This window comes from Pseudophryne corroboree, chromosome 8, assembly GCF_028390025.1.
Source record: "Pseudophryne corroboree isolate aPseCor3 chromosome 8, aPseCor3.hap2, whole genome shotgun sequence".
In the NCBI taxonomy this organism is placed as follows: Eukaryota; Metazoa; Chordata; class Amphibia; order Anura; family Myobatrachidae; genus Pseudophryne; species Pseudophryne corroboree.
Genome location: NC_086451.1, coordinates 21,218,455 through 21,239,749, shown reverse-complemented (window position 1 = coordinate 21,239,749; position 21,295 = coordinate 21,218,455). Strand labels below are relative to the sequence as shown.

General features: G+C 48.8%; 1 protein-coding gene across 1 annotated transcript in view; it reads left to right on the top strand.

Annotated features, from left to right (window-relative positions):
* Positions 1-22: 22 nt before the first annotated feature.
* ZWINT (ZW10 interacting kinetochore protein) overlaps positions 23-21,295 on the top strand; it is a 43,661-nt gene continuing 22,388 nt past the window's right edge. Inside the window, exons 1-2 of the mRNA XM_063936017.1 lie at positions 23-407; positions 14,686-14,785. Of these exons, the coding sequence (XP_063792087.1) occupies positions 388-407; positions 14,686-14,785 (120 nt within the window). The 5' untranslated portion in view covers positions 23-387. The remainder of the gene's footprint in view (positions 408-14,685; positions 14,786-21,295) is intronic.

Here is a 21,295-nt window from a genome sequence, read left to right as displayed (position 1 = left end):
CCGGCACTAGGGGGAAGAATGTGTGTAATGTTTCTGTCACGGCTGCAGGAGACATGTTTCTGTAGTCTCGCGCTAGGCTGATTTGCCGGCAGCGTTTAGAGCTGAGAATGAGAAGGAGCCTCTCTGGTTATAACTATCATAGTGTAAGGCAGAGGAAGGCAATCTGCTGCTGCCCGGCTGCAAACACGTACTGGAAAGGGACTAATGATTGATGTGGAAACTCCCTACACTAGTATGGCGGCTTGCTAAGGCGCCGTTTCCACGACAACAGGCGCAACGTCTGATGGGAAGGGGCGGGACTGGACCAATGAGGACGCTGATGAGGCGGTATGGCCATCCAATAGGATTTGTAGTGTGGGAGCGGGAAGCAGTGACAGGAGGAGGAGGATGGCGGAGACCGCTGAACGGTAGGTACCGGGCGCCTGAGGGCCCTCCCACACGTACCGGCCTCTGATGGGTCATGCGTTGGTCTCCGCTGGATAATGAGTTGATATCCCTGACATTGTCCATGGCCGCAGTCTACCCTGTACTAGCGTTGCTTTGTTGTAGTCTGCCCACTGGGGGCGCTGTTCCATTGCAGTCTATGGGGCAAATGTATTAACCTGGAGAAGGCATAAGGAAGTGATAAACCAGTGATAAGTGCAAGGTGATAAAGGCACCAGCCAATCAGCTCCAATATGTAAATTAACAGTTAGGATCTGATTGGCTGCTGCCTTTATTACCTTGCACGTATCACTGGTTTATCACTTCCTTATGCCTTCTCCAGGTTAATACATCTGCCCCTATGGGTGATATGCCATTCCTCTAATGTGCGACATGTCAGCTCCTATTACTTACAGTGTGTGTATATATATATATATATATATATATATATATATATCCAGTCAAAAAGTAGGAGCACTCACCAGTCTTCTTATTATTCTCATTGTTTATTAGCAGCAAAGCATCAATACACCCCTCTATTGATGCTTTGCTGCTAATAAACAATGAGAATAATAATGAGAATAATAAGAAGACTGGTGAGTGCTCCTACTTTTTGACTGGATATATTTGCACTAATGGATCTCTGAGGATTCATTATTATTTGGAAGGCACCCCAGCATATATGGATAAGGCCAGAGTGTGGACTGCCTCTATGAATATATATATATATATATATATATATATATTTCTCTGACGTCCTAGTGGATGCTGGGAACTCCGTAAGGACCATGGGGAATAGCGGCTCCGCAGGAGACAGGGCACATCTAAAGAAAGCTTTAGGATCACCTGGTGTGCACTGGCTCCTCCCCCTATGACCCTCCTCCAAGCCTCAGTTAGATTTTCTGTGCCCGACGAGAAGGGTGCACACTAGGGGCTCTCCTGAGCTCTTTGTGAAAGTTTTAGTTTAGGTTTATTATTTTCAGTGAGACCTGCTGGCAACAGGCTCACTGCATCGAGGGACTAAGGGGAGAAGAAGCGAACTCACCTGCGTGCAGAGTGGATTGGGCTTCTTAGGCTACTGGACATTAGCTCCAGAGGGACGATCACAGGTTCAGCCTGGATGGGTCACCGGAGCCGCGCCGCCGGCCCCCTTACAGAGCCAGAAGAGCGAAGAGGTCCGGAAAAATCGGCGGCAGAAGACTTTCCTGTCTTCAGATAAAGGTAGGCGCACAGCACCGCAGCTGTGCGCCATTGCTCTCAGCACACTTCACACTCCGGTCACTGAGGGTGCAGGGCGCTGGGGGGGCAGCGCCCTGAGACGCAATAAATCGATAGAAAACCTTTTATGGCTAAAATAAATGCATCACATATAACTCCTGGGCTATATGGATGCATTTAACCCCTGCCAAAACATACAAGAAAACGGATGATAGGCTCCGCCCCTTTCTCGGCGTCCTTATCTCCTCAGCACACTGGCGCCATTTTCCCTCACAGCTCAGTTGGAGGGAAGCTCCCTGGCTCTCCACTGCAGTCACTACACTACAGAAAGGGGTTAAAAAAGAGAGGGGGGCACAAATTAGGCGCAGTATAAACAATACAGCAGCTATAAAGGGAAAAACACTTATATAAGGTTATCCCTGTATATATATATATATATAGCGCTCTGGTGTGTGCTGGCAAACTCTCCCTCTGTCTCCCCAAAGGGCTAGTGGGGTCCTGTCCTCTATCAGAGCATTCCCTGTGTGTGTGCTGTGTGTCGGTACGTTTGTGTCGACATGTATGAGGAGAAAAATGATGAGGAGACGGAGTAGAGTGTCTGTAATAGTGTTGTCACCCCCTGGGGGGTCGACACCTGAGTGGATGTACTGTTGAAATTGCGTGACAGTGTCAGCTTTGTATAAAAGACAGTGGTTGACATGAGACAGCCGGCTACTCAGCTTGTGCATGTCCAGACGTCTCATACAGGGGCTCTAAAGCGCCCGTTACCTCAGATACAGACGCCGACACGGATACTGACTCCTGTGTCGACGGTGAAGAGACCACCGTGATTTCCAATAGGGCCACACATTGCATGATTGAGGCAATGGAAAAAGTTTACACTCTTCTGATAATATAAATACCACCAAAAAAAGGGGTATTATGTTTGGTGAGGAAAAACTTCCTGTAGTTTTCCTGAATCTGAGAAATAAAATGAGGTGTGTGATGATGCGTGGGTTTCCCCCCGATAACAATTGATAATTTCTAAAAAGTTATTGGCAGTATACCTTTTCCCGCCAGAGGTTAGGGTGCGTTGGGAAACACCCCCTAGGGGGGATAAGGCGCTCACACGCTTGTAAGAACAAGGGCTCTACCCTCTCTGGAGATGGCCGCCCTTAGGGATCCTGCTGATAGAAAGCAGAAGGGTATCCTAAAATGTATTTACACACATACTGGTGTTATACTGCGACCAGCAATCGCCTCAGCCTGGATGTGCAGTGCTGGGTTGGCGTGGTCGGATTCCCTGACTGGAAATTTGATATCCTAGATAAGGACAGTATATTATTGCCTATAGAGCAATTAAAAGATGCATTTCTATATATGCATGATGCACAGCGGAATATTTGCCGACTGGCATCAAGTATAAGTGCGTTGTCCAATTATACCAGTAAAGTGGTCAGGTGATGCGGATTCCAAACGGCATTTGGAAGTATTGCCTTAAAAAAAAAAAAAAGGGGATGTACCCCAGGTCGCCTCTCAAAATAAGACGCCGTATTATCAGGCGCAGTCCTGGTTGGCAAGCGGACAAAAGGGTTCCTCTTTTCTGCTCCTCTTTCCAGGGCTCACTCGCAAGTAGACCCCTGGATCCTTCAGGTAATATTTCAGGGGTACAAATTGGAATTCGAGACGTATTCCCCTCGCCGTTTCCAAAAGTCTGTTTTACCGACGTCTCCCGCTGACAGGGAGGCAGTTTTGGAAGCCATTCACAAGCTGTATTCCCAGCAGGTGATAATTAAGGTACCCCTCCTGCAACAGGGAACGGGGTATTATTCCACACTATTGTGGTACCGAAGCCAGACGGCTCGGTGAGACCGATTTTAAAATCTAAAATCTTTGAACACTTACATACAGAGGTTCAAATTCAAAATTGAGTCACTCACAGCAGTGATTGCAAACCTGGAAGAAGGGGACTACATGATGTCTCGGGACATCAAGGATGCTTACCTTCATGTCAAAATTTACCCTTCTCACCAAGGGTATCTCAGGTTATGGTACAGAACTGTCACTATCAGTTCAGACGCTGCCGTAGGGATGGTCCACGGCACCCCGGGTCTTTACTGAAGTAATGATGATATTCCTTCGAAGGAAGGGAATTTTAGTTATCCTTTACTTGGACGATTCCCTGATAAGGGTGAGATCCAGGGAACAGTTGGAGATCGGTGTAGCACTACCTCAGGTAGTGTTGCGGCAGCACGATTGGATTCTCAATATTCCAAAATCGCAGCTGGTTCCGACGACTTGTCTTCTGTTCCTAGGGATGATCCTGGACACAGTCCAGAAAGAAGGTGTTTCTCCCGGAGGAGAAAGCCAGGGAGTTATCCGAGCTAGTCAGGAACCTCCTAAAACCGAACCAAGTCTCAGTGCATCAATGCACAAGGGTTCTGGGTAAAAATGGTGGCTTCCTACGAAGCAATCCCATTCGGCAGATTCCACGCAAGACTTTCCAGTGGAACCTACGGGACAAATGGTCCGGGTCGCATCTTCAGATGCTTCAGCGGATAACCCTGTCACCAGGGACAAGGGTATCCCTCCTGTGGTGGTTGCAGAGTGCTCATCTTCTAGAGGGCCGCAGATTCGGCATGCGGGACTGGGTCCTGGTGGCCACGGATGCCAGCCTGCGAGGCTGGGGAGCAGTCACACAGGGAAGGAATATCCAGGGCTTATGGTCAAGCCTGGAGACATCACTTCACATAAATGTCCTGAAGCTAAGGGCCATTTACAATGCTCTAAGCTTAGCAAGACCTCTGCTTCAAGGTCAGCCGGTGTTGATCCAGTCGGACAACATTACGGCAGTCACCCACGTAAACAGACAGGGTGCCACAAGAAGCAGGAGGGCAATGGCAGAAGCTGCAAGGATTCTTCGCGGGGCGAAAAACCATGTGATAGCACTGTCAGCAGTTTTCATTCCGGGAGTGGACAACTGGGAAGCAGTTTTCCTCAGCACGACCTCCACCCGGGAGAGTAAGGACTTCACCCAGAAGTCTTCCACATGATTATAAACCGTTGGGAAAAACTCGACAGGTATTGCGCCACGTCAAGGGACCCTCAGGCAATAGCTGTAGATGCTCTGGTAACACCGTGGGTGTACCAATCAGTGTATGGGTTCCCTCCTCTGCCTCTCATACCCAAGGTACTGAGATTGATAAGAGGGAGAGGAGTAAGCACTATATTAGTGGCTCCGGATTGGCCAAGAAGGAATTGGTAACCGGAACTTCAAGAGATGCTCACGGAGGATCCGTAGCCTCTACCTCTAAGAAGGGACCTGCTCCAGCAAGGACCTTGTCTGTTCCAAGACTTACCGCGGCTGCGTTGACGGCATGGCGGTTGAACGCCGGATCCTGAAGGAAAAAGGCATTCCGGATGAAGTCATCCCTATCCTGATCAAAGCCAGGAAGGATGTAACCGCAAAACATTATCACCGCATTTGGCGAAAATATGTTGCGTGGTGCGAGGCCAGTAAGGCTCGACGGAGGATATTCAACTGGGTCGATTCCTACATTTCCTGCAAACAGGAGTGTCTATGGGCCTGAAATTGGGGTCCATTAAGGTTCAAATTTCGGCTCTGTCAATTTTCTTCCAAAAAAGAACTAGCTTCAGTCCCTGAAGTTCAGACATTTGTTAAAGGGGTACTGCATATACAGCCTCCTTTTGTGCCTTTAGTGGCACTTTTGGGATCTCCAGGTGGTTTTTGGGTTCCAAAAGTCACATTGGTTTGACACACTTAAATCTGTGGAGTTAAAATATCTCACAGAAAAAGTGGTCATGCTGTTGGCTCTGGCCTGGGCCAGGCGCGTGTCAGAATTGGTGGCTTTATCCTGTAAAAGCCCTTATCTGATTTTTCCATTCGGACAGGGCGGAATTGAGGACTCGTCCTCAGTTTCTCCCTAAGGTGGTTTCAGCGTTCACCTGAACCAAACCTATTGTGGTGCCTGCGGCTACTAGGGACTTGGAGGACTCCAAGTTGCTAGACGTTGTCAGGACCCGGAAAATATATGTTTCCAGGACGGCTGGAGTCAGGAAATCTGACTCGCTGTTTATCCTCTATGCACCCAACTAGCTGGGTGCTCCTGCTTCTAAGCAGACTATTGCTCGTTGGATTTGTAGTACAATTCAGCTTGCACATTCTGTGGCAGGCCTGCCACAGCCAAAAATCTGTAAATGCCCACTCCACAAGGAAGGTGGGCTCATCTTGGGCAGCTGCCCGAGGGGTCTCGGCTTTACAACTTTGCCGAGCAGTTACTTGGTCAGGAGCAAATACGTTTGTAAAATTCTACAAATTTGATACCCTGGCTGAGGAGGACCGGGAGTTCTCTCATTGGGGGCTGCAGAGTCATCCGCACTCTCCCGCCCGTTTGGGAGCTTTGGTATAATCCCCATGGTCCTTACGGAGTTCCCAGCATCCACTAGGACGTCAGAGAAAATAAGAATTTACTTACCGATAATTCTATTTCTCGTAGTCCGTAGTGGATGCTGGGCGCCCATCCCAAGTGCGGATTGTCTGCAATACTGGTACATAATTATTGTTACCAAAAAAGTTCGGGTTATTGTTGTAGTGAGCCATCTTTTCGAGAGGCTTCTCTATTATCATGCTGTTAACTGGGTTCAGATCACAAGTTGTACGGTGTGATTGGTGTGGCTGGTATGAGTCTTACCCGGGATTCAAAATCCTTCCTTATTGTGTACGCTCGTCCAGGCACAGTATCCTAACTGAGGCTTGGAGGAGGGTCATAGGGGGAGGAGCCAGTGCACACCAGGTGATCCTAAAGCTTTCTTTAGATGTGCCCTGTCTCCTGCGGAGCCGCTATTCCCCATGGTCCTTACGGAGTTCCCAGCATCCACTACGGACTACGAGAAATAGAATTATCGGTAAGTAAATTCTTATTTTATATATATATATATATATATATATATATATATATATATATATATATAATATAGTGATTCCTCGCGCCCTACACACCGTCGCAAGGGGCCACGCCCCTTTAACCCTTGCAGTCCCTTGGGGTGTGCAACAATTTTAATATATGGAGTATTATCTCCAATCATAATTGTGTGAGTGGTTAAATATTGCACAGACAAAAGGCATGCAATGGTTAAGGGGTCGTAGCCCCTTGTGACGGCGTGAACCGCGCACGCAGGGCACGATGAATCACCTAGTAGGTGCTGTGGGTGCGGGGGAGATGTGGATGTGGGAGAGGGGCGGGTGGGGAGGGAGTCCTAAGCCAATGCGGGTGGGGAGGGGCGGTTGCAGAGGGTTGTGTGGATGGGGGAGGGGTCCAGAGGCGCTGCCGGTGGGGAAGGGGCGGGTGCACAGGGGGCGTGGAAGGTCCAGAGATGGTGGGGGAGTGGGTATGTAGATGCTGGTGGGGGAGGGGCGGATGAAGGAGGGGGGTCTGGAGGTGCTGTCTGTGGGGGAGGGGGGTTGCGTTTGGGCTAGGGACAGGGTGGGATGGGTTTGGGAGAGGGGTAGTGTTAGGGTGTTGCGGATGGGGTCTGTAGATGGTGGGGGAGGGGTGGCTGTGGATTGGGGAGGTGGAGGCCATGGATAGGGGATGGGTTCCGGAGGCGCAGCAGGTGGTGGAGGGGTGGGCGCTGGGGCACCATGGGTGGGTGAGGCGCGGGAGGGATGGGGCAGCAACTACTCACCAGAAATTAAAAGGATCATGGCCTGCATCCAGCCACCTCTCCTATATATTTGGGTAGATCTATGACTCCGTCCAGCATTGGGAAATGAGTCACAGATCTGGGCTAATACAGTATATATATATCTGTGCAAAAGTTTTAGGCAGGTGTGAAAAATGCTTTGAATGTTTAAAAAAATAGAAATGTTAATAGCTTATTTTTTTATCAATTAACAAAATGCAAAGTGAATGAACAGAAGAGAAATCTAAATCACATCGATATTTGTTGTGACCAGCCTTTGCCTTCAAAACAGCATCCATTCTTCTAGGTACACTTGCACACAATTATTGAAGGAACTCCGCAGGGAGGTTGTTCCAGATATCTTTGAGAACTAACCACAGATCTTCTGTGGATGTAGGCTTGCTCAGATCCTTTTGTCTCTTCATGTAATCCCAGACAGACTCGATGATGTTGAGATCAGGGCTCTATGGGGGCCATATCATCACTTCCAGGACTCCTTGTTCTTCTTTAATCTGAAGATAGTCCTTAATGACATTGGCTGTATGTTTGATACTAAGCAGGCTTAGGCTGGGTACACACTCGACGATGTGCACCTGAGATTAAGGTTCAAAAAGGGTTGAGATTATCTAAAGGATTAAAAAAAAAGGGGCAGACTAGATGGGCCAAGTGGTTCTTATCTGCCGTCAAATTCTATGTTTCTATGATCTATCGTCCAAACCGGTGGGATATATCGTTTATATTGTCCAGTGTATAAACACTATATCGTTAACGATGCGCGTTCCCGCGGGTCATTAATGAAGTCCAATATATTTAGTTCCAGCATGCCATCACTGACTATATTGCTGACCATATCGTTTAGTGTGTATGTCCGATATCGTTTCACTTGACGATGTCACATCTTATGCGCATCGGTAAGTGTTAACCCAGCCTTAGTCAATTCTCTTTTCTCTAACGTCCTAAGTGGATGCTGGGGACTCCGTCAGGACCATGGGGAATAGCGGCTCCGCAGGAGACAGGGCACAAAAATAAAGCTTTAGGATTAGGTGGTGTGTACTGGCTCCTCCCCCTATGACCCTCCTCCAAGCCTCAGTTAGGTTTTTGTGCCCGTCCGAGCAGGGTGCAATCTAGGTGGCTCTCCTAAAGAGCTGCTTAGAAAAAGTTTTTTAGGTTTTTTATTTTCAGTGAGTCCTGCTGGCAACAGGCTCACTGCATCGAGGGACTTAGGGGAGAGAATTTCAACTCACCTGCGTGCAGGATGGATTGGATTCTTAGGCTACTGGACACCATTAGCTCCAGAGGGAGTCGGAACACAGGTCTCACCCTGGGGTTCGTCCCGGAGCCGCGCCGCCGACCCCCCTTACAGATGCTGAAGATTGAAGGTCCGGAAACAGGCGGCAGAAGGCTCTTCAGTCTTCATGAAGGTAGCGCACAGCACTGCAGCTGTGCGCCATTGTTGTCACACACTTCACACCAAGCGGTCACGGAGGGTGCAGGGCGCTGCTGGGGGCGCCCTGGGCAGCAATATTTTAATACCTTATGGCAAAAGAATACATCACATATAGCCATTGAGGCTATATGTATGTATTTAACCCATGCCAGTTATCTAAAACTACGGGAGGAAAGCCCGCCGAAATAGGGGGCGGGGCTTATTCTCCTCAGCACACAGCGCCATTTTCCTGCTCAGCTCCGCTGTGAGGAAGGCTCCCAGGACTCTCCCCTGCACTGCACTACAGAAACAGGGTAAAACAGAGAGGGGGGGCATTTTTTGGCGATATATTGGATATATTTAAGCTGCTATAAGGAACAACACTTATATAAGGTTGTTCCCATATATATTATAGCGCTTGGGTGTGTGCTGGCAAACTCTCCCTCTGTCTCCCCAAAGGGCTAGTGGGGTCCTGTCTTCGATAAGAGCATTCCCTGTGTGTCTGCTGTGTGTCGGTACGTGTGTGTCGACATGTATGAGGACGATGTTGGTGTGGAGGCAGAGCAATTGCCGATAATGGTGATGTCACCCCCCAGGGAGTCGACACCGGAATGGATGGCTTTGTTTATGGAATTACGTGATAATGTCAGCACATTACAAAAATCAGTTGACGACATGAGAAGGCCGGCAAACCAGTTAGTACCTGCCCAGGCGTCTCAGACACCGTCAGGGGCTGTAAAGCGCCCTTTACCTCAGTCGGTCGACACAGACCCAGACACAGACACTGAATCTAGTGTCGACGGTGATGAAAAAAACGTATTTTCAAGTAGGGCCACACGTTATATGATCACGGCAATGAAGGAGGCTTTGCATATCTCTGATACTGCAAGTACCACAAAAAGGGGTATTATGTGGGGGGTGAAAAAACTACCTGTAGTTTTTCCTGAATCAGAGGAATTAAATGATGTATGTGATGAAGCGTGGGTTAACCCAGATAGAAAAATGCTAATTTCAAAAAAGTTATTAGCATTATACCCTTTCCCGCCAGAGGTTAGGGCGCGCTGGGAAACACCCCCTAGGGTGGATAAGGCGCTCACACGCTTATCAAAACAAGTGGCGTTACCGTCTCCTGATACGGCCGCCCTCAGGGATCCAGCGGATAGGAGACTGGAAACTACCCTAAAAAGTATATACACACATACTGGTGTTATACTGCGACCAGCCATCGCCTCAGCCTGGATGTGCAGTGCTGGGGTTGTCTGGTTGGATTCCCTGACTGAAAATATTGATACCCTGGATAGGGACAGTATTTTATTGACTATAGAGCAATTAAAGGATGCTTTCCTTTATATGCGAGATGCGCAGAGAGATATTTGCACTCTGGCATCGAGAGTAAATGCGATGTCCATATCTGCCAGAAGGAGTTTATGGACGCGACAGTGGTCAGGTGATGCGGATTCCAAACGACATATGGAAGTATTGCCGTATAAAGGGGAGGAATTATTTGGCGTCGGTCTATCGGATCTGGTGGCCACGGCAACTGCCGGAAAATCCACCTTTTTACCTCAAACCCCCTCCCAACAGAAAAAGACACCGTCTTTTCAGCCGCAGTCCTTTCGGTCCTATAAGAACAAGCGGACAAAAGGACAGTCATATCTGCCTCGGGGCAGAGGAAGGGGTAAGAGAGGGCAGCAAGCAGCCCCTGCCCAGGAACAGAAGCCCTCCCAGGGTTCTGCAAAGCCCTCAGCATGACGCTGGGGCCTTACAAGCGGACTCAGGAGCGGTGGGGGGTCGACTCAAGAATTTCAGCGCACAGTGGGCTTGCTCACAGGTGGACCCCTGGATTCTGCAGGTAGTATCTCAGGGTTACAGGTTGGAATTCGAGAAGTCTCCCCCTCGCCGGTTCCTAAAGTCTGCTTTGCCAACGTCTCCCTCAGACAGGGCAACGGTATTGGAAGCCATTCACAAGCTGTTTTCTCAGCAGGTGATAGTCAAGGTACCCCTCCTACAACAGGGAAAGGGGTATTACTCCACGCTATTTGTGGTACCGAAGCCGGACGGCTCGGTAAGACCTATTCTAAATCTGAAATCTTTGAACCTGTACATACAAAAATTCAAGTTCAAGATGGAGTCACTCAGAGCAGTGATAGCGAATCTGGAAGAAGGGGACTTTATGGTGTCCCTGGACATAAAGGATGCTTACCTGCATGTCCCAATTTGCCCTTCACATCAAGGGTACCTCAGGTTCGTGGTGCAAAACTGTCATTATCAGTTTCAGACGCTGCCGTTTGGATTGTCCACGGCACCTCGGGTCTTTACCAAGGTAATGGCCGAAATGATGATTCTTCTGCGAAGAAGAGGCGTATTAATTATCCCTTACTTGGACGATCTCCTGATAAGGGCAAGGTCCAGAGAACAGCTGGAGGACGGAGTAGCACTAACCCAACTAGTGCTGCAACAACACGGGTGGATTCTGAATTTTCCAAAATCTCAGTTGACCCCGACGACACGTCTGCTGTTCCTGGGAATGATTCTGGACACGGTTCAGAAAAAGGTGTTTCTTCCGGAGGAGAAAGCCAGGGAGTTATCCGAACTTGTCAGGAACCTCCTAAAACCAGGGACAGTGTCTGTGCATCAATGCACAAGAGTCCTGGGAAAGATGGTGGCTTCTTACGAAGCGATTCCATTCGGCAGATTCCACGCACAAACTTTTCAGTGGGATCTGCTGGACAAATGGTCCGGATCGCAGCTGCAGATGCATCAGCGGATAACCTTATCGCCACGGACAAGGGTGTCTCTTCTGTGGTGGTTGCAGAGTGCTCATCTGTTAGAGGGCCGCAGATTCGGCATACAGGCCTGGAGATGTCTCTTCACATAAATATACTGGAGCTAAGAGCGATTTACAATGCTCTAAGTCTGGCAAAACCCCTGCTTCAGGGTCAGCCGGTGTTGATCCAGTCGGACAACATCACGGCAGTCGCCCACGTAAACAGACAGGGCGGCACAAGAAGCAGGACAGCAATGGCAGAAGCTGCAAGGATTCTTCGCTGGGCGGAAGATCATGTGATAGCACTGTCAGCAGTATTCATTCCGGGAGTGGACAACTGGGAAGCAGACTTCCTCAGCAGACACGATCTACACCCGGGAGAGTGGGGACTTCATCCAGAAGTCTTCCACATGATTGTGAACCGTTGGGAAAAACCAATGGTGGATATGATGGCGTCCCGCCTCAACAAAAAACTGGACAGGTATTGCGCCAGGTCAAGAGACCCTCAGGCAATAGCTGTGGACGCTCTGGTAACACCGTGGGTGTTCCAGTCAGTGTATGTGTTCCCTCCTCTGCCTCTCATACCAAAAGTACTGAGAATTATACGGCAAAAGGGAGTAAGAACGATACTAGTGGCTCCGGATTGGCCAAGAAGAACTTGGTACCCGGAACTTCAAGAGATGCTCACGGAGGATCCGTGGCCTCTACCTCTAAGACGGGACCTGCTTCAGCAGGGACCGTGTCTATTCCAAGACTTACCGCGGCTGCGTTTGACGGCATGGCGGTTGAACGCCGAATTCTAAGGGAAAAAGGCATTCCGGAAGAGGTCATTCCTACACTGGTAAAAGCCAGGAAGGAGGTGACTGCACAACATTATCACCGCATTTGGAGAAAATATGTTGCGTGGTGTGAGGCCAGGAAGGCCCCGACAGAGGAATTTCAACTGGGTCGATTCCTACATTTCCTGCAAACAGGATTGTCTATGGGCCTCAAATTGGGGTCCATTAAGGTTCAAATTTCGGCCCTGTCGATTTTCTTCCAGAAAGAATTGGCTTCAGTTCCTGAAGTCCAGACTTTTGTAAAAGGAGTACTACATATACAGCCCCCGGTTGTGCCCCCAGTGGCACCGTGGGATCTTAATGTAGTCTTGGATTTTCTCAAATCCCATTGGTTTGAGCCGCTCAAATCGGTGGAGTTGAAGTATCTTACATGGAAAGTAACCATGCTACTGGCCCTGGCTTCAGCCAGGAGAGTATCAGAATTGGCGGCTTTATCATATAAGAGCCCATATCTGATTTTCCATACGGACAGGGCAGAACTGCGGACGCGTCCTCATTTTCTGCCTAAGGTGGTGTCAGCGTTTCACCTGAACCAGCCTATTGTGGTGCCTGCGGCTACTAACGATTTGGAGGATTCCAAGTTGTTGGACGTGGTCCGGGCATTGAAAATATATATTTCAAGAACGGCGGGAGTCAGAAAGTCTGACTCACTGTTTATATTGTATGCACCCAACAAGATGGGTGCTCCTGCTTCTAAGCAGACGATTGCTCGTTGGATTTGTAGCACAATTCAACTTGCACATTCTGTGGCAGGCCTGCCACAGCCTAAATCTGTCAAGGCCCATTCCACAAGGAAAGTGGGTTCATCCTGGGCGGCTGCCCGGGGGGGTCTCGGCATTACAACTCTGCCGAGCTGCTACTTGGTCAGGGGCAAACACGTTTGCAAAATTCTACAAATTTGATACCCTGGCTGAGGAGGACCTTGAGTTCTCTCATTCGGTGCTGCAGAGTCATCCGCACTCTCCCGCCCGTTTGGGAGCTTTGGTATAATCCCCATGGTCCTGACGGAGTCCCCAGCATCCACTTAGGACGTTAGAGAAAATAAGATTTTACTTACCGATAATTCTATTTCTCGTAGTCCGTAGTGGATGCTGGGCGCCCATCCCAAGTGCGGATTGTCTGCAATACTTGTACATAGTTATTGTTACAAACAAATTCGGGTTGTTATTGTTGTGAGCCGTCTGTTCAGAGGCTCCTACGTTTGTCATACTGTTAACTGGGTTCAGATCACAAGTTATACGGTGTGATTGGTGTGGCTGGTATGAGTCTTACCCGGGATTCAATATCCTTCCTTATTGTGTACGCTCGTCCGGGCACAGTATCCTAACTGAGGCTTGGAGGAGGGTCATAGGGGGAGGTGCCAGTACACACCACCTAATCCTAAAGCTTTATTTTTGTGCCCTGTCTCCTGCGGAGCCGCTATTCCCCATGGTCCTGACGGAGTCCCCAGCATCCACTACGGACTACGAGAAATAGAATTATCGGTAAGTAAATTCTTATTTTTTTTCTTTTTAATCTGACCGATCGGCTGGACAAATCTCTCTGTTCATGGCCAGCTATACTATCGCAGATTTTCTAGGTTCAACCAATGGGTGAAGGCTGTTACTCATATCGATCACTAACATGTAACATTTGTACAAACGTTATGTGGTATCGATTGAATGCATCGATGCCCGAGTCACCGTCTCTGCTACAAACACATACAGCAGCTGGGAGTATACATGCGTGTATGAAGCCGGGCACTGGTAATAATAAGTGGAGAGAATGAGCTAATAAGAAGCCGATTTACTTGGAGGTAGTGACAGTGTTTGGGCAATCGTATTAGGTCTGGTGTGAGGATAACAGTCTTGACATGGGATTACCTGTGATCTGGGAGACGGGATACAGGCTGCACCCACCGCTAGTCCCCGGTGACACCCGTTTATTGCCGCGTTTGTAATGGGACCTGTTTTATACAGTGCAGCAGGGATAAAAGTCTGTACTCATTAAAGATAAACGGGAAAGCTACTTTAAAAAATAAATTAAAAAAAAATGAATTTTATTCCAAAACAGGCAGAAATGGTTTCCCGGTCGCTAAAGTAAAAGTTCCCACCGTGTATTTACTGCTCCAAGTTATATCTGTGATCTGACGCAGATAACGAAGTGTTGCTACAACAGCAGGAAAAAAAGGCAATGAATGCGTTAAATCATTATTTTACATTTGATATTAATGATTACATCAAAATGTAATAAATATGTTTCTCTTTTTTTTTTCTTTTTTCTTACTTTTTGCTCAGAAAAAAGCCACTTTCTTTGTGTTGTGCACTAATGTACTAAGTTACCTTGTTCAGGCTCTTGGACTCTCTTTCCAACATCTCCTGGCTGGACGTGCGGCAGAAAGCAGATGGGGATGCAGAGGTCCCGGCTAAAGTCCTGGTGGACTATTCTGTGGTGAGAAATCCGCTATCATACTGTCAGTGTGCTCCCTAGAGGTGCTGCGGAAACGCTTCCTGCATCCGTTGGTTCTGTCAGTGGGTCTCTTATGTCATTGGGGGTCATTCCGAGTTGTTCGCTCGCTAGCAGTTTTTAGCAGCCGTGCAAACGCTATGCCGCCGCCCACTGGGAGTGTATTTTAGCTTAGCAGAAGTGCGAACGAAAGGATCGCAGAGCGGCTACAAAATAATTTTGTGCAGTTTCAGAGTAGCTTCAGACCTACTCAGCGCTTGCGATCACTTCAGACTGTTCAGTTCCGGATTTGACGTCACGAACATGCCCTGCGTTCGCCCAGCCACGCCTGCATTTTTCCTGGCACGCCTGCGTTTTTCCGAACACTCCCTGAAAACGGTCTTGACACCCAGAAACGCCCACTTCATGTCAATCACTCTGCGGCTGCCTGTGCGACTGAAAAGCTTAGCTAGACCTTGTGTGAAACTACATCGGCTGTTGTGAAAGTACGTTGCGCGTGCGCATTGTGTCGCATGCGCAGAAGTGCCTTTTTTTGCATCATCGCTGTGCAGCGAACATTTTCAGCTAGCGATCAACTCGGAATGACCCCCATTATACGTACAGAACATACAGACTTCTAGTTAAGTGCCGCCTAACACTATAAACCTCATTGTAACAATTTGGACCTGAGGCAGAGTTGAGCGTACGACTGTACATATCTTGCGTGTCTTCACACTGCGCGTGCTCTGGAAACTGTGCACACACAAGTACAGGCGATGCATAGCCGTCCAAAGTTCTGTCACATCTACCTGATGAGTGTTTTCCTGGCAGCCTAGCTAATGGGGAAACTGCATTATTTTTAGACCCGTTGGCTAATACCATGTGAAGATGGCATTACCCGATTTCTCCCTATGAAGGCATTAAATGAGGAAAGGGATCAAGCTAATGCTGCCATTTTTGCCAAACGGTGCTGCTTGTGCATAGTTGGCGACTCTGGGACTGCCAGTCGAGGAGATCCTGGAGCAGGGGGTGGTTCCAGGGGGCATAGTGGTGCGAACCTTATCAGCGTTATCATAGCCCCACTGAAGATGCGGAAGGGTTGTGAACTTTCCCGGGATCCCAGGAAATTCGGGAGTCTCCAGGATGTTCCAGGACAGTAGGCCAGTATGATTTCTTATGGCCTGGCATGCCCAGTGTCAGCAGTTGCAATGACGTGATAACAATAGCTATTATCTCACCGCAACTCTCCACGCCAGGGCTCCCTCTTATTAGATCTGCTGACCCGACACAAGCTCATTGATAAATAGCTATGACTGACTAGTCCTCAGTGCTACGATGATGATTAATAGGACACGTCACCTTTTTTGATACTTTCATACTCCCACTAATGAATATTCATTGTTACCTAGCAGACTGATAATTTCTGGTGACTACAGATGAAACTACGGGTGGGGGGGAGGGGCGGTTGTTCTACCTGTTCCATAAGTAGTGCTGCTGGCCACCATAGCTAGGCAGCACAGACCAGGGCTAGGCCTGTGATATTGCGCAAGTTAATTTCCATTTCTCTAACGTCCTAGTGGATGCTGGGGACTCCGTAAGGACCATGGGGAATAGACGGGCTCCGCAGGAGACAGGGCACTTTAAGAAAGAATTTGGATTCTGGTGTGCTCTGGCTCCTCCCTCTATGTCCCTCCTCCAGACCTCAGTTTTGAATCTGTGCCCGGACGAGCTGGGTGCTGTTCAGTGAGCTCTCCTGAGCTTGCTATAAGAAAGTATTTTGTTAGGTTTTTTTATTTTCAGGGAGATCTGCTGGCAACAGACTCTCTGCAGCGTGGGACTGAGGGGAGAGAAGCAGCCCTACTCTCTGAAGATAGGTCCTGCTTCTTAGGCTACTGGACACCATTAGCTCCAGAGGGATCGTACACAGGATCTCACCCTTTGTTGTCCGATCCCGGAGCCACGCCGCCGTCCCCCTCGCAGAGCCGGAAGACAGAAGCCGGTGAAAGAAGCAAGAAGACTTCAAAATTGGCGGCAGAAGACTCCAGTCTTCAAACTAAGGTAGCGCACAGCACTGCAGCTGTGCGCCATTGCTCCCACATTAAACCCACATACTCCGGTCACTGTAGGGTGCAGGGGGGGGGGCGCACTGGGCAGCAATTAGGACCTCTTGGCAAAAGTTGGACATATATACAGTTGGGCACTGTATATATGCATGAGCCCCCGCCATAATTTTACACAGAAACGCGGGACAGAAGCCCGCCGCTGAGGGGGCGGGGCTTCTTCCTCAGCACTCACCAGCGCCATTTTCTCTCCACAGCTCCGCTGAGAAGAAGCTCCCCAGGCTCTCCCCTGCAGATTCACGGTAGAAGAGGGTAAAAAGAGAGGGGGGGCACATAAATTGGGTGCAAAAACATTATATACAGCAGTTACTGGGTTAACATTAAGTTACTGTGTGATTCCTGGGACATATAGCGCTGGGGTGTGTGCTGGCATACTCTCTCTCTGTCTCTCCAAAGGGCCTTGTGGGGGAACTGTCTTCAAAAAGAGCATCCCCTGTGTGTGTGGTGTGTCGGTACGCTTGTGTCGACATGTTTGACGAGGAAGGCTATGTGGAAGCAGAGCGGGAGCAAATGAATAAGGTGTCTCCGCCGACGGCGCCGACACCTGATTGGATGGATATGTGGAAGGTTTTAAATGATGATGTTAATTCCTTGCATAAAAGGTTGGATAAAGCTGAAACCTTAGGACAGCCGGGGTCTCAGCCCATGCCTGATCCTATGTCGCAGAGGCTGTCAGGGTCTCAGAAGCGCCCACTATCCCAAATTGTTGACACAGATACCGACACGGATTCTGACTCCATTGTCGACTATGATGATGCAAAGTTACAGCCTAAATTGGCTAAAGCTATACGTTATATGATTATAGCAATGAAGGAGGTGTTGCACATCACAGAGGAAACCCCAGTCCCTGACAAGAGGGTTCATATGTATGGGGAAAAAAGGCAGGTGGTGACCTTTCCCCCTTCACATGAGCTAAATGAGTTATGTGAAAAAGCTTGGGAATCTCCAGATAAAAAACTGCAGATTTCCAAACGGATGCTTATGGCGTATCCTTTCCCGCCAACGGACAGGCTACGCTGAGAATCCTCCCCTAGGGTGGACAAAGCTCTAACACGCTTATCCAAGAAGGTGGCCCTACCGTCACAGGATACGGCCACCCTAAAAGATGCTGCGGATAGAAAGCAAGAGGGTACCCTGAAGTCCATTTATACACATTCAGGTACCTTACTAAGGCCGGCAATTGCGTCGGCCTGGGTGTGTAGTGCTGTAGCAGCATGGACGGATACCTTATCTGAGGAACTTGATACCTTGGACAAGGATACTATATTAATGACCCTGGGGCATATAAAAGACGCTGTCCTATATATGAGAGATGCTCAAAGAGACATTAGCATACTGGGCTCTAGAATAAATGCAATGTCGATTTCTGCCAGAAGGGTCCTGTGGACTCTGCAATGGACAGGCGATGCCGACTCAAAAAGGCATATGGAGGTTTTACCTTACAAGGGTGAGGAATTGTTTGGGGAGGGTCTCTCGGACCTGGTCTCCACAGCTACTGCTGGAAAGTCACATTTTTTGCCATATGTTCCCTCACAATCTAAGAAAGCACCGTATTACCAAATGTAGTCCTTTCGTTCACAAAAAGGCAAGAAAGTCCGAGGTGCGTCCTTTCTTGCCAGAGGCAGGGGCAGAGGAAAGAAGCTGCACAACACAGCTAGTTCCCAGGAACAGAAGTCCTACCCGGCTTCCACTAAATCCACCGCATGACGCTGGGGCTCCACAGGCGGAGCTAGGCCCGGTGGGGGCGCGTCTCCGAAATTTCAGCCACAAGTGGGTTCACTCCCAGGTGGATCCCTGGGCAATAGAGATTGTGTCTCAGGGATACAAGCTGGAATTCGAGGAGATGCCCCCTCACCGATACCTCAAATCGGCCCTGCCAGCTTCCCCCTTAGAGAGGGAAATAGTATTAGCTGCAATTCACAAATTGTATCTTCAGCAGGTGGTGGACAAGGTTCCCCTCTTTCAACAAGGAAAGGGTTATTATTCGACCATGTTTGTGGTACCGAAACTGGACGGTTCGGTCAGACCCATATTGAATTTACAATCCCTGAACATATACCTGAAAAGGTTCAAGTTCAAGATGGAATCGCTCAGAGTGGTCATCGCAAGCCTGGAAGGGGGGGATTTTTTGGTGTCTCTGGACATGAAGGATGCATACCTTCATGTCCCCATTTATCCACCTCATCAGGTGTACCTCAGATTTGTGGTACAGGATTGTCATTACCAATTCCAGACGTTGCCGTTTGGTCTCTCCACGGCACCGAGAATATTTACCAAGGTAATGGCGGAAATGATGGTGCTCCTGCGAAAGCAAGGGGTCACAATTATCCCATACTTGGACGATCTCCTCATAAAGGCGAGGTCCAGAGAGCAGTTGCTGATCAGCGTAGCACGCTCTCGGGAAGTGTTACAACAGCACGGCTGGATTCTAAATACAGGTTGAGTATCCCATATCCAAATATTCCGAAATACGGACTTTTTTGAGTGAGAGTGAGATAGTGAAACCTTTGTTTTTGATGACTCAATGTACTCAAACTTTGTTTAATACACAAAGTTATTAAAAATATTGTATTAAATGACCTTCAGGCTGTGTTTATAAGGTGTATATGAAACATACATGAATTGTGTGAATGTACACACACTTTGTTTAATGTACAAAGTTATAAAAAATATTGGCTAAAATGACATTCAGGCTGTGTGTATAAGGTGTATATGAAACATAAATGCATTCTGTGCTTAGATTTAGGTCCCATCACCATGATATCTCATTATGGTATGCAATTATTCCAAAATACGGAAAAATCCGATATCCAAAATACCTCTGGTCCCAAGCATTTTGGATAAGGGAGACTCAACCTGTATTCCGAAGTCGCAGTTGATTCCTACGACTCGTCTGCCCTTCCTGGGCATGATTCTGGACACAGACCAGAAGAGGGTTTATCTCCCGATGGAGAAGGCTCAGGAGCTCATGACACTGGTCAGAGACCTATTAAAACCAAAACAGGTGTCGGTGCATCACTGCACGCGAGTCCTGGGAAAGATGGTGGCATCATACGAGGCCATTCCCTTCGGCAGGTTCCATGCGAGGACCTTTCAATGGGATCTGTTGGACAAGTGGTCCGAATCACATCTTCAGATGCATCGGCTGATCACCCTATCCCCCAGGGCCAGGGTGTCTCTCCTGTGGTGGCTGCAGAGTACTCACCTTCTCGAGGGCCGCAGATTTGGCATTCAGGACTGGGTCCTGGTGACCATGGATGCAAGCCTCCGAGGGTGGGGGGCAGTCACACAGGGAAGAAATTTCCAAGGTCTGTGGTCAAGTCAGGAGACTTGCCTTCACATCAATATCCTGGAACTAAGGGCCATATACAACGCCCTACGTCAAGCGGAGACCTTGCTTCGCGACCAATCAGTTCTGATTCAGTCAGACAACATCACCGCAGTGGTTCATGTAAACTGCCAAGGCGGCACAAGGAGCAGGGTGGCGATGGCGGAAGCCACCAGAATTCTTCGCTGGGCGGAGAATCCCGTAAGCGCACTGTCAGCAGTGTTCATTCCGGGAGTGGACAACTGGGAAGCAGACTTCCTCAGCAGGCACGACCTCCACCCGGGAGAGTGGGGACTTCATCAAGAAGTCTTCACGCAGATTGCAAATCGGTGGGAACTGCCACAGGTGGACATGATGGCATCCCGCCTCAACAAAAAGCTACAGAGGTATTGCGCCAGGTCGAGACCCTCAGGCGATAGCTGTAGACGCACTAGTGACACCGTGGGTGTTCCAGTCGGTTTATGTGTTTCCTCCTCTTCCTCTCATACCCAAGGTGCTGAGAATCATAAGAAAAAGAGGAGTGAGAACAATACTCATTGTTCCGGATTGGCCAAGAAGGACTTGGTATCCAGATCTGCAAGAAATGCTCACAGAGGACCCATGGCCTCTGCCTCTAAGACAGGACTTGTTGCAACAGGGGCCCTGTCTGTTCCAAGACTTACCGCGGCTGCGTTTGACGGCATGGCGGTTGAACGCCGGATCCTAGCAGAAAAAGGCATTCCGGATGAAGTTATTCCTACGCTGATAAAGGCTAGGAAGGACGTGATGGCTAAACATTATCACCGTATATGGCGAAAATATGTTGCTTGGTGTGAGGCCAGGAATGCCCCCACGGAGGAATTCCAGCTGGGCCGTTTCCTTCACTTCCTACAGTCGGGAGTGACTTTGGGCCTAAAATTTGGTTCCATTAAGGTCCATATTTGGGCCCTATTTTCTTTCAAAAAGAACTGGCTTCTCTGCCTGAAGTGCAGACGTTTGTAAAGGGAGTGCTGCATATTCAGCCCCCTTTTGTGCCTCCAGTGGCACCTTGGGATCTAAACGTGGTGTTGAGTTTCCTGAAGTCACACT